Consider the following 11,843-nt stretch of genomic DNA (forward strand, 5'->3'; position numbering starts at 1 on the left):
AATTAGAATATTAGAAAGATTTCTGAAGGATAATGTGACTATAAGGATGCCAAGAATTCAGCTTTGAAATCACACTTAAAATATTTTAAATAGTAAAACTATTTTTAAAAATGTACTGTTTTTTGCTGTACTTTGGATCAAATGCAGGCTTGGTGAGCAGAAGAGACATAAAAAACATTAAAAACTGTACGGTTCAAAAACTTTTGACCAGTAGTGCACATGCTACTGTTAATTTTCTGATGTGTTCTGTGGACTTATTTAATGGATTTAAAGTACAAATGTCTAAGAAACATATGCTGAGACTTACATGCTGCAGATTCTAAGATATTGGAGGTTATTTTTAATTAATCTAAAAAAAAAAAAAAAATCGCAATGACTGAAAAAAAAAAAAGTAGGTGGGATGTTTTTATAATTGGAAAAAAATGGCTGTTGAAACTACTTCTGCATCCCAAACATAAAATATAACAGTAAAATATTTTATGTAGCCTGAAATGTTTTTAAAAAGTTATTTAAAAATTCTTAAATACTTGTTACCAATGCATAAGCATGCTTGGTAAACCATGTTAAAAACTGAAACATTCTCAAAACAACATTCTCTCATAAAGATTTTATTTACAAAGATGATTTTGAAGAGGTGCAAATAAAGAGAAGGCAGACGTCGCAGCAACGGTAACATTTCACATCTTAGGTTCTTAATGCATGATGTCACACAATTACGGTGAATAAAAACAAATAAGACATGGACGGCCGAGACATTTCCAAAGTAAACACAATATACAGAGTAAGCGAACATTAGCAAAGCTGAAGTATTTTCCCTGAGAACACCGCTTTGTATTTACGTTTCATTCAGAAGTCTGAGAAGGAAATTCACTGCTAAAATAATTTCATATTTCACAAGGTGAAAACGTAAATGGTCCACAAGGGAATTTCATGTAGCATAAAATGTGACGATTCACGCTGAAATGAAAGAGAGGAAGGAAAGCAAAGCCATGACTTGGAATTATCGGTCAGATCGATAAACAACAGGGCCATAAAACGTTTTGCCTACATACTAGATTAAACGTGAGTGAAGACCTGTTAAAACAAAAATGTCAGCCAAAGAACATTTAATGGATCATGAATGCATGTAACTCAAAATGAAGACTAAGAAAGGTGTGGCCTTGATAAGCCTCTAAAATAAAAAGTGATTTTTCTCGGCATACACAGTACACAACTGAAAACGTCCTGTCTTTGTAATACATAATGAATGATAGTGCTATAACAATTTCCAATACAATCATTATACCTGAGGAAGCCTTACAATGGCTTGTTAATATCTTCAACAGCTAAATAAGACTTTTTTTTTCCTTTTTTGACAGCTTTAGGTTGTCAACTAAAAGAAAACAAAAGGACAAAACCTAGACACCACAGCTGGTGTTTCTCAAGCACTATTTGATGAAGAAATCATATTTACATTGACAAGAATTGGAAAAAAAAAATCTAAAAGGAACATTAAAACAGATCTATTAGAGTTTGAAAATAAAAGTCTTAATTTAAAATGTGGGTTAAATGATGTCACAGTCCTTTCAAAATTCATAGCGGCAGTGTTTTCGTAAGTAAACCGATGACATCGCTCATGTCTAACTGTCAATCATCTCTGAGAGTTCTAAAAGGAGGTCGTCCTCTCCCTTGCCCGACTCCAATTCCAAGTCATCCTCGAGGCGATCGTCAGTAAATTCATCTAACAGGTCTTCAAAGTCATCCACTGATGAGCTGGTAACAGCAGGAGTACGAGAAGTAGCAGTGCTGGACCGCCGAGAACGCTGCATGCTGGGTGTTTTGATCACAGGGCTACAGAGGAAAAAATAAATGTTAATGTTACATTAATTTTTATTATTAAAAAACCCTATTATCTGAAATACATGACAACATTTCCCATACCTTTGGGGGACCGCAACAATTTCAGGTGATGTAGTACTGGCGGGCTCAACGCAGCTCACAGGCACCATTTGAACATCCTCTGTGTTGGAAGGCACCTGCTGAGTTTCAGAGTTAACGTCTGGAGAGGGTATTGACGCTGCCTGAAAGAGAGTAAAAGATATCGTAAACTCACCAGAAAAAAAAAATTGAAAAAATGTAAATAATATTAAATAATAAATAAACCTACTCTTACCCTATGCCGTTTGTTGGGAGCAACTAGCGAGGAAGGTGTTTGACAGGCAGTGTTGAGAGGTTTCACTTCAGCAACAGCAGAATGAACTTTTGTAGCTTTCCTCTTTTGGCTAGGCTGGGGTGCTGGCTTCATTACTGATGGCTTCACATTCACCTTGGGCTTTACTGAAATGCAAACAAACGCAGTGAATTGAGTAAGCCATTTGGAAAAGAGTTAAAGGGATAGTTCACCCAAAAATAAAAATTCTGTCATTAATGACCAATCCACATGTCATTACAAACCGAGGAGACCTTTGCTCATCTTTGGAACACGAAGAAAGATATTTCTGATAAAATCTGAAAGGTTTCTGATCCCGCATAGACAGCCATGCAACTGACATGTTCAAACCCCAGGAAGGTAGTAAGGACATCGTTAAAGTAGTCCATGTGACATCAGTGGTTCAACTGTAATTTTATGAAGCTACAAGAATACTTTTTGCACCCAAAGAAAAAAAAACACGACTTTATTCAACAAATTCTTTTCTTCTGTGCCAGTCTTTGCGAGAGTACCACGATGTGTGCGAGTGGTGCTGCTGAGGCAGGAGCTGGTGTTCTGATGTACAGTTGAGGTCAGACACTTGCATCCCCCTATCAGAATCATTAAGTGTTATTATTTTACCAAAATAAGAGGGATCATACAAAATGCATGTTATTGTTTATTTAGTACCGACCTGAATAAGATATTTCACATAAAAGATGTCAGGTCCCACAGATTTTCAAATTTGAAGATCAGGGTAAATTTAACTTTTGTCTCCTGGGAAACATCTAACTATCTCCTGTAGGGAGATACTGAAGGGCAGTACTAAACGAAAAAACATTTTTAGGCAAAATAAAACAAAAAATAATGTACACATCTCCATTCTGTTCAAAAGTTTTCACCCCCAGCTCTTAATGCATAATGCCAGCATCAGTGAGCATTTGAACCTGCTGTAATAGTTGCATATGAGGCCCTCAGTTGTCCTCAGTGTGAAAAGATGGATCTCAATATCATAGAGTCATTGTTGGAAATGGTTCAAATAAACAAAAATGCTGGAAAAATAATTTGTGGGACCTAAGGGATTTTTCTGAAGAATTTTTCTGGGTCATTTTTATAAATTCAACTTATTTTCTCTTGTTGACTATGTAAACATCTTTTACATGAAAGTCAGTACTAAATAAACAACTTGCATTTTGCATGATCCCTTTAATTTGGGTAAAATAGTTAACATTTTTAATGATTCTGAAAGGTGGATGCAAACTTTTGACCTCAACTGTACAACCCAGATGCATCGCGCTTTGTTTACAAGCAGAGAAAGACGCACACTGTACATAAAACAGTCTTTGTAAGCATCCGAAAATTTCGACAGGTAGGATGACTGACTTCGAGTTTGAACCGGTTTGAAACGACACAAGGGTGAGTAATTAATGACAATTTTAATTTTTTTCAATTTTTGGGTTAACTATCCCTTTAAAATTCTACTTTATACAAACAGTTATTCATTATATAAATTTCAGACTTTAGTACTGAAAAACAGACTTAGTATTGTAAACATTTTACATTTCCACATTATATTTTAAAAGCCTCCTTTAATAGAGTTAAATAATCAGTTAAAGGGAGATTCAATATGACTGTCAACTCATGATAAGTTCTTACCCTTTGTCTCTGTTTGAATCGTTCCCTCAGCTAGCTGGACAGGTATCACGGGGGACGTCGAGGGCTTTGGTGTGTTCGACGGAGTCGGTGTGTTTATCAATGGAGTCTTGTTTCCAAAGCGCTCAGGGGATTTTTTCTGGGGCACCACAGCAGCAGGAAGCGGAGAGCTCCTGTGTTTGAGGGCAACCCGCTGTCTCACTGTGGTTTGGGGCTGGGCAGAGGGTTCAGAGGATGGTGGCGGTGAGGCAGCAGGTGCTGCGTCTTTCTGGTTGCTGGAGGTGACTTGCTCTTCCTGCAGCTTGCGGAGTCTCTTCTCTCGCATGATCTCCTCAAAAGTTTTCACTTTGACAGTCTCACTTGAGGGATTGTCTTTTCCATTTGCCTGCGAGTTAAACAGAGAAAACAATAATTAATCTAGAAACAGTAACATTCTCTTAGACCGGCTGTCTTGTGTTTGAGTCTTACCTCTGCAGCTGCTTCAGGTTTCGCATCAGGTGCATCTGATTTTGTCTGACTCACAGTGGATGCAGCTGCTGGAAAAAATTGTGAACAGCTACATGAACACACATCCGATATGAAGTGATTTTTCTACATATTTGAAACATGTATGTGTCTGACGTACGTGAGGATTTATTAATGCGTAGAATGCGCCTCTTTGGAGGTCCACTTGACTCTGCTTCTGTTGAGGTCGGGGTCTTATCGTCTGTGGTCTCTTGAAGCTGCGCCTGCATCCGTGCTGCCTTTTCCCTGCGTATCTCCTCTAGTGTTTTTACTCGTACCTCCCCAGCTGTCACAGGAGCCTTGACTGCAGCTCCAGCAGTGGAAGGTCCTTCGTTGCTCTCTGGGCTTTTGGCTGTGTTCACTTCCTTGGCTTTTTTCTCCTGCAATTTTTTCTTTTCGTGAAGGATTTCCGAGAAGGTCTTAACTTGAGGTCCGCCAATTGGTTTGATGCTTTTCTTGGACGGGCTCAGCTCCTTCACTGGCGTTTCTTTCACAACACGCACAACTTTACTCGTGTTGAGGCTTCTGGCTGCCTTCTCTTGCCGAATCTCCTCAAGGGTTTTTATACGGATATCTCCAGATGATTTCGGCTCGCTGTCGGTGCTAGGCGGAGCGGCAGTCAATCCGAGTCTGTCACGCACTGGAGCTGAAGAGAGTTATTAACAAAAATTATGAATAAGATAGAAAATACCTACACAGCCGTAGCTGGCGCATTAAAACAAATCACTCACCTTTTTGTGGTAGCACGTCTGTGGAAGACTCAACAATTCCACCGAGACGTTCAGCAAGGCTTCGTTTTAAAGGTTGGTCTTCCTCCACAGGCGCATCTTAATTAAAACAACATCTTCATGTGTCAGTTTTTATAAAAAGGGACCACAGATACATAAACATATACTCACGATGTGAAGCAAACGTTTTTTCATAAACTTACCTCTTTTTAAAACTCTTTTCCCAAGTCTGTCTGCAATTTTTCTTCTTCCAATTTCATTAACAGAAGAATCTACAACAGATTTTAAAAGGGTTTTTAATATATTAAATAATGAGATACTGCAAAAACCAAAATTCAACCTTGTAGTCAACTTACCAATGGTGGCATTGTTAACTTCCAGACGTGAGAGAGATCGAATGTTTTCCTTTTCAATAGCAGAATCTTTGTTTTGGGCAGAGCTTTGCATAGCGGACTGCCCTGGAAACAAATGAAAAGTAAATATCAAATGATCCTTCAGATGACTTAAAGAAGCAACAGTGCTGAGAGTTCACTTACCAGATTTCTTCAGACTGGCCATGAGGGCTTTCCTCAATCTGATCTCCTCTAATGTCTGGATACCAAAGTTCAGTGAATCATCTGCATGACAATTAGATGTAGCTAATACAATTAGATAATGATTAGATGTAGCTCTCAATAAATAAAAGAAAATGTCTACAGAACATGGGAATGGTCTTTACTTTTGCTTGTGATCATTTTCCGGGGTGATCCTCCAAGAGATTCATCTCCTTCCTCTGAGAACTGATCTGCAAATATTGAAGTAAAAAGCCTGAGCATTTCTAAACCTGGGATGCTGACCTCTACTTCTAAAGGTCCATCTGGAGATCACAGCACCAACCCTAATTAAACACACCTGAGCCAGCTAATCAAAGACTAATTAAGAGTTGGAACCAACCACAAATGGGATTTGACACTCCTGTTCTAGTTAAACATCTCAAAAATGTGAGCTTACCATCTTCATCATCGTCATCGACAGGGTTGATGACCACTGGTGGATGGGTTGGACTGGGGACATTCTCTTGGGTGTCAGTTCGAATGACTCCTCTTAACTGTGGGTTAGTGGGGTTTGCAGCGGGCGCAGGGACTTGGTTGACTTGGTCCTCATGTGAGGTCTCTTCCTTCTCCTTTCGCACTACTTGCCCTGTTAAAAAAGACAAAAAGTCATTTTATATGATATTATGTTAGATTATAATACAATCAGCACAGTTCAAAACACTGTAAAGTAAGGCGGCCCCCTAATAATGAGAAGAGGCTTGGTCGACCAAAATTGTATTAGTCAAAAAAAAAAAATCCACAGGAAGCCACACAGTCTGGACAGATCAATAACTGCTGGTCTATGTGGCAATACAGTATATCGGGTAGGGCATCCAAAAGCTCTACTTGTCTTACAGACACGAAAAATACATAGTGAAATGTCTACTTTCAAATGAACCATCATTACTTCTGCCGGTGAGCTGTAGCAAGCGTTATGCATGCACTTGTGCGCTTATTAGGCTATGTAGGCAATTAAAGACTCATTATTATGATTTTAATGGTTTATAAATAATTGTGCAATGGACTACTTGCACAACTACTTCCACGTTTTACTTATTACGGCTCGGGGTTTCCGGTTAGCATTTAGTCCACCTACATACAGACAGTTTCTCATGAGAACACAGATTACTACTACATTTTAAGGGCTGATATCTCTTTAAAAAAACAATTAGTCATATTTTCTGAGTTAACATAAATTATCTTCAACCTGCTGAAATGTTACTGTAAATATATTTCCCCTCCGTATGTGCATTAGGAATAATAAATATAATATAATAATAAATGATATTTCCCCATTAACCTGCCGCATTCTCATGAACAGTATTTTTCTTTTACTGATCATATTTCCTACCTGTTGAATGTACAGTTTTAAATGAGTTTGACTGATGAACACCCTTATGAAAATTAACCATGGTTTAACTATAGTAAAAGTGACATGTTTTTTTTTTTTTGATGTTTTTACCATTTGTATAAGTGTAACAACACTTTTACCACAAATAGTCTACCATCGTTAAAGTATGGTCAGTGTAGTAAAACCCGAGCTAATTTGTTAACTTAAATTGCAATTTTTGGTTTTATTTGTAGTAAAACCATGGCTAATTTGTTTGTGTGTGTTGGCGAGTTCCGAGCCCCTACTACTTATTCCATTGTTTAAAATGGCTGAATGAATGTGCGGTAACTGCCTTATTTGACAATGTTAAACATTTAAATAATTTTCAACAGTAACACGTTAACAGTGCGACTACTTTGAATATTCATATTTTAGCATTAGGCTACATATAGTAAAATGATGACAGAATATGACACAGAACAGTGACTAACATTTAATACAGATAAATAAAGGTTCATTATGATCCTATTCATCAGATCTCACAAACACTGCAGCGTCGCGATTAGGCCACTAGTGTACAGCACTGACACCTTGTGGTGAAACAATCACATATGATTTACCAGTCACCGCTTTCTCAGATCGGTTTATGTTGGATTAAAACTTCACGTTCCGCTGAGTTTGGAAAATTCTGGAAAATAACTATCCCATTAATAATCAGAATGTGTCTTCTCCTGTCCCCGGATTTTGAAATTATCTACAAACTCTCATTTTATTAGCCGTTTAAGTCAACTAGATGATTACAGCACACTGAAAAATTACATAACCGGAAATAACGGAGCCGTAATATTTCAAAACGGAAGTGCGTCACGAGACTACTAGTCGACCAGAAAAATCTTTAGTGGAGGGTAGCCCTACTGTAAAGACAACCAAATACCTTTGTCTGGGGCAAAATAATTCCCATCGATGACACGCGGCTTCTCATGATGGAAAGCACAGTGAGGTTTCTGGCAGCCAGCCGGCTGGTTCTCCCAATAGCATGCGATTTCCTTGCGATTTTTCTATAAAATTAATAACAGGGTGGATCATTATTGAGGTCCAATTTGAAAAACAATGGAAGAATCTTAAAAGATTAGTTCACTCCAGAATTAAAGTTTCCTGGTAATTTACTCACCCCATGTCATCCAGGATGCTTATGTCTTTCTTTCTTCAGTTGAAAAGAAGTTTTTTCCACATAGTGGACTTCAATGGGGATCAGCAGGTTGAAGGTCCAAAATGCAGTTTCAATGCAGCTTCAAAGAGCTCTACATGATCCCAACCGATTTTGAAGTTTTAGGAGAAAATGAGATGGAGCTTTCCTACCGTACCTTTCTGAACCGGAGTACACAGACTAAGAACCAACCACGAATAACCCTTCTAAAGTGAATACGTAATGCGTGAAGTTAAAAAATGCGTGGTAGAAAATGACCAATCGTTTTGCTAGACAAGGCCCTTATTCCTCGGCTGGGATCGTGTAGAGCCCTTTGAAGCTGCACTAAAACTGCTATTTGGACCTTCAACCCATTGATCCCCACTGAAGTCCACTACATGGAGAAAATCCTGGAATGTTTTCCTCAAAAACCTTAATTTCTTTTCAACTGAAGACATCTTGGATGACGTAGAGGTGAATAAATTATTAGGAATTTATAATTTAGGGGTGAACTAATCCTTTCACAAAAAAGGTTTTGGATTTGGGCACAAACCTTTATTTCCATATGCCGAAACTTGCAGACGGCACGGAAGCACCTTTGCTCTTGCCACAGGTTGCAGACCGTCTCGCTACCCATAGCGGCCTCGCAGTGTCGAAAAGGGCAACTGTCACCCTTTAAAGGCAAACCGCAACACACATATGTGTTTCATATTACTTACATTTTATTATATTTAATTTAATTACTTATTTAAAGTTTCAAAATCAGCTTTGAACAACAGGGAAATTTCTCAACATATGATTATTTACACTTTTTGTTTTACCTTAGTACAGGTGGAATAGTAGTAGAAGTAGCAGTCATCTCCTTGCATGGTCATTCCGGCACAAATATGTAGTCTTCTAGGTCAGGAGCTCTTCAGTGATGCTGGGATCTCGTCCGGGACGCCTGCGATAGGGTCCACGCGAATCTCCCTGTTTAGAGTGTTACAAGCCTATTCATGCTCCTGTTGATCCTTTCACATTTTCACTTTCACATTCTGTCCTGAATGCCGCAAAATGATGGCTGATATTTAAATACTGGAGAGAAAATGCGTTGCAAGAACTTCGTTCACCTGCAGTGGCTGAGACGTTCCCTGGTGATCTCAAGCGCTTCTTGAAGAGTCGCTCCGCACTGTGTGGATCCTGAAGGAACACTTGACTGATGAGTAAAGAGTGAACAGGGGGAGATGGGGCAACTTTTGCCTCTCTTAGAGACTTGTTCCCATCAGACTGCTGTGTTAAAATTGGCAGGTGGTGGAAAATGTCCGTCTTTTTTTTTTTTTTTTTTTTTTCTCCAATACTGTTGTTAATTGACTGGTGAGGGGGTTTTGGGGGAGTTTTAAAAAAAATCCTCAAACTAGATGTTGTCAAAAAAGAAGAGCCGAGGGCAAAAAAAACAGGACTGGATATCTTGGAGATGTTGGAAACACAAAAAACGAGGGATCTCTTCTACGTCTCCTGAAGGCAGATGGAATATTTAAAGGGGGTAGACTGGAACTTTTAAAAATATGGCCAATAGAGGAAAGCCAAAAATCAATGGTGAGATTAAAAAAAAGCAGCAATCTTCAGGGAAGCTAATTCATTATCCATATCCTCTGGAATGAAGGACAAGATCTTGCATAACCTACATTTCAAAAGAAGAGACAAAAACACTCCCCATCTGCTGAACAATAGGTTATCTGAATAAGGATGGGAACACAATATTTCTTTTTGACATGGAAAATATTCTCAAAAGAGAGGCAGCATGTTTTTGGATTTATAAAACATGTTGAGACACAATAAAAAGAGATAATACACACAATTTCAGATTGTGAAGACAATTTTGTATTTTAACTCATTTTGGTTCATTGTGGTTTAAATCATATTTATCAAGTTTTAAAATTGGTATTATCTGAATAAATATTGTGCGGATTTTGCATCTGCACCTGTAAATTTATGGTGCGGTTTACAAAATCCGCGCATATTAATCTCAAACATTTCAGACACATTTTTACAGATGAAACATATATATATAGAACATAATCAAGACGCTCATAAACAAAACAAAACTTAAACAGCGAAAACGATTTAGACTCGAATTTCGGAAAAACGCTTAAGTTCGATTAAGATGAAATACATTTTGAAACAAATCCACTGTTTAAATCAAATATGTTTTTTTTTCATTCGTCATGTTAGGCCTTAGTGTCGTGTCTGGTGTGATTTGTTTAACTATGAAGGTTGTTAGATGACAAACACTGAGACAAACAACGTGTAAAGAACAAATAATTTTTATAGATTTAACTCTAAAAGCTGTGTACGTGAAAATAACACGCCGTTCAATGGCTTTCGAATAGCATGATGCTAACTTCAGGTAGCATGTTGTTAACTTTAACACGACTAGTAGACTAAACTAAAGTAAGTAAATAAATGAATAAAAAAAATGTTCAATCACTTCAAATAAAGCGTTCACAATTACCAGTTTATACCGACTGGAATTAAGTATGTTCGGTATGGTTCATGTAGAGTGGTCGGCGCTCCTGGACTGGACTTATCTCTTCTCAGCTTCACAGGCGAACAAAATGGCGCCTGGCTATCCCAGGCAGGAAAGTGCTTGCATAGACGTCAGTGTGACGGATAGACTCGTTAAAGGGATAGTTCACCAAAACAGTACGTTTTGTATTGTTGTTCTAAACCCCTACGGGTTTCTTTATTCTGTGGAACACAAACGGTGAACTTCTCCATGCCTGTAAAATAAGTTTTGGCAATTCCTTGGTTAAAAAAACAGCATATGCTGGTAGGTATGTTTGATGCTGGGATGCTGGTTTAAACTGGTCCTTTGCTGGTTTTTGCTGGTCATGCTGCTGGTCAAGGACCAGCATGAACCAGCAAAGGACCAGCTTAAACCAGCATCAAAACATACCTACCAGCATATGCTGGAGTTTTCACCAGGGTTAGGTCAAGCCAGAAATAAAATCACAATATAGTATCATAAAAGCGGTCCAAACGACTTGTGCGCTATATCCCAAGTCTTATGGAGCCGAATCTTAGCGACTGGATGAGGGACTGAAGATTTATTTAAAAGAATATGTGTTACACACAAGAAATGTATACATTTTTAAAAAAGAAAATGGGAGCAAACTTATTATTAGAGTTTAAGAATAGAGTGAGAGATCAATCAGCCATATTAGCGGAACTGAACATAAACCAAAGGGAACTCGAAAATTTTCCTGATTATTGCTGCTGAAAAAAGGGTCAGTTACTGTCATGTTTTGGGCTGTACTGATCGGTCAGACCGGATAAAACATTTGGAGTAGGCATAGCGGGGAGTGGGGTAAGATGAGCCAGTGGGTAAGTTGACCCACCCCCTGTATCTTACCAACTGTACACTTTTACTGTCGTGTGACCATATATTTTCTGCCAGACTGTGAAAAGAAGAATTCCACAGGAGGAGTGGAAGTCACCCATTTACTTTAAAAACAGTTTTTGGCTCAAAGTATGTAATGTCTATTACAGCAATATAATGGCTGTTACAGCAAAGTACATTACTCAGGTCTGAAAATATTCATGATGCATTTTGGTGTTTTAGCAACGTATAAAACCATGCACATCTAGCTAATTAATAGCCTGAAATGCTAAGCAAACTAGTTTTTTTACAAAATGGCAGCAATGGAGCTAAGTGAGCCGAATG

At 38.2% G+C, this 11,843-nt stretch overlaps 1 protein-coding gene across 4 annotated transcripts; it reads right to left on the minus strand.

Annotated features, from left to right (window-relative positions):
- Positions 1–592: 592 nt before the first annotated feature.
- Positions 593–10,780, minus strand: zc3h11a (zinc finger CCCH-type containing 11A). Of its 4 annotated transcripts, XM_051122606.1 has the most exons (17): positions 10,632–10,780; positions 9,250–9,319; positions 8,962–9,109; positions 8,694–8,813; positions 7,889–8,012; positions 6,043–6,231; positions 5,771–5,836; positions 5,589–5,690; positions 5,409–5,510; positions 5,256–5,324; positions 5,056–5,151; positions 4,446–4,970; positions 4,289–4,356; positions 3,824–4,205; positions 2,153–2,316; positions 1,921–2,060; positions 593–1,830 (listed from the first exon to the last, which is right to left on the minus strand). In XM_051122606.1, the coding sequence occupies exons 3-17, from the start codon at positions 9,013–9,015 to the stop codon at positions 1,620–1,622; spliced, it is 2,412 nt and encodes an 803-aa protein (XP_050978563.1). In that variant the 5' UTR covers positions 9,016–9,109; positions 9,250–9,319; positions 10,632–10,780; the 3' UTR covers positions 593–1,619. The 4 variants fall into 4 exon arrangements, with proteins under 4 accessions (XP_050978563.1, XP_050978564.1, XP_050978565.1 ...); XM_051122607.1 differs by having other exon boundaries at positions 8,962–9,319; XM_051122608.1 differs by having other exon boundaries at positions 4,289–4,353; positions 9,250–10,744.
- Between the last annotated feature and the right edge of the window lie 1,063 nt (positions 10,781–11,843).

This window comes from Labeo rohita, chromosome 11 (genome assembly GCF_022985175.1).
Source record: "Labeo rohita strain BAU-BD-2019 chromosome 11, IGBB_LRoh.1.0, whole genome shotgun sequence".
Taxonomy (NCBI): domain Eukaryota; kingdom Metazoa; phylum Chordata; class Actinopteri; order Cypriniformes; family Cyprinidae; genus Labeo; species Labeo rohita.

Coding starts and splice junctions, on each gene's coding strand:
- zc3h11a (XM_051122606.1), bottom strand. CDS start 9,015: ATGACCATGCAAGGAGATGACTGCTACTTCTACTACTATTCCACCTGT. Junction 2,061..2,152: donor CTCCCAACAAACGGCATAGG/GTAAGAGTAGGT, acceptor ACTCTCTTTCAG/GCAGCGTCAATACCCTCTCC. Junction 1,831..1,920: donor ATTGTTGCGGTCCCCCAAAG/GTATGGGAAATG, acceptor TTTCCTCTGTAG/CCCTGTGATCAAAACACCCA.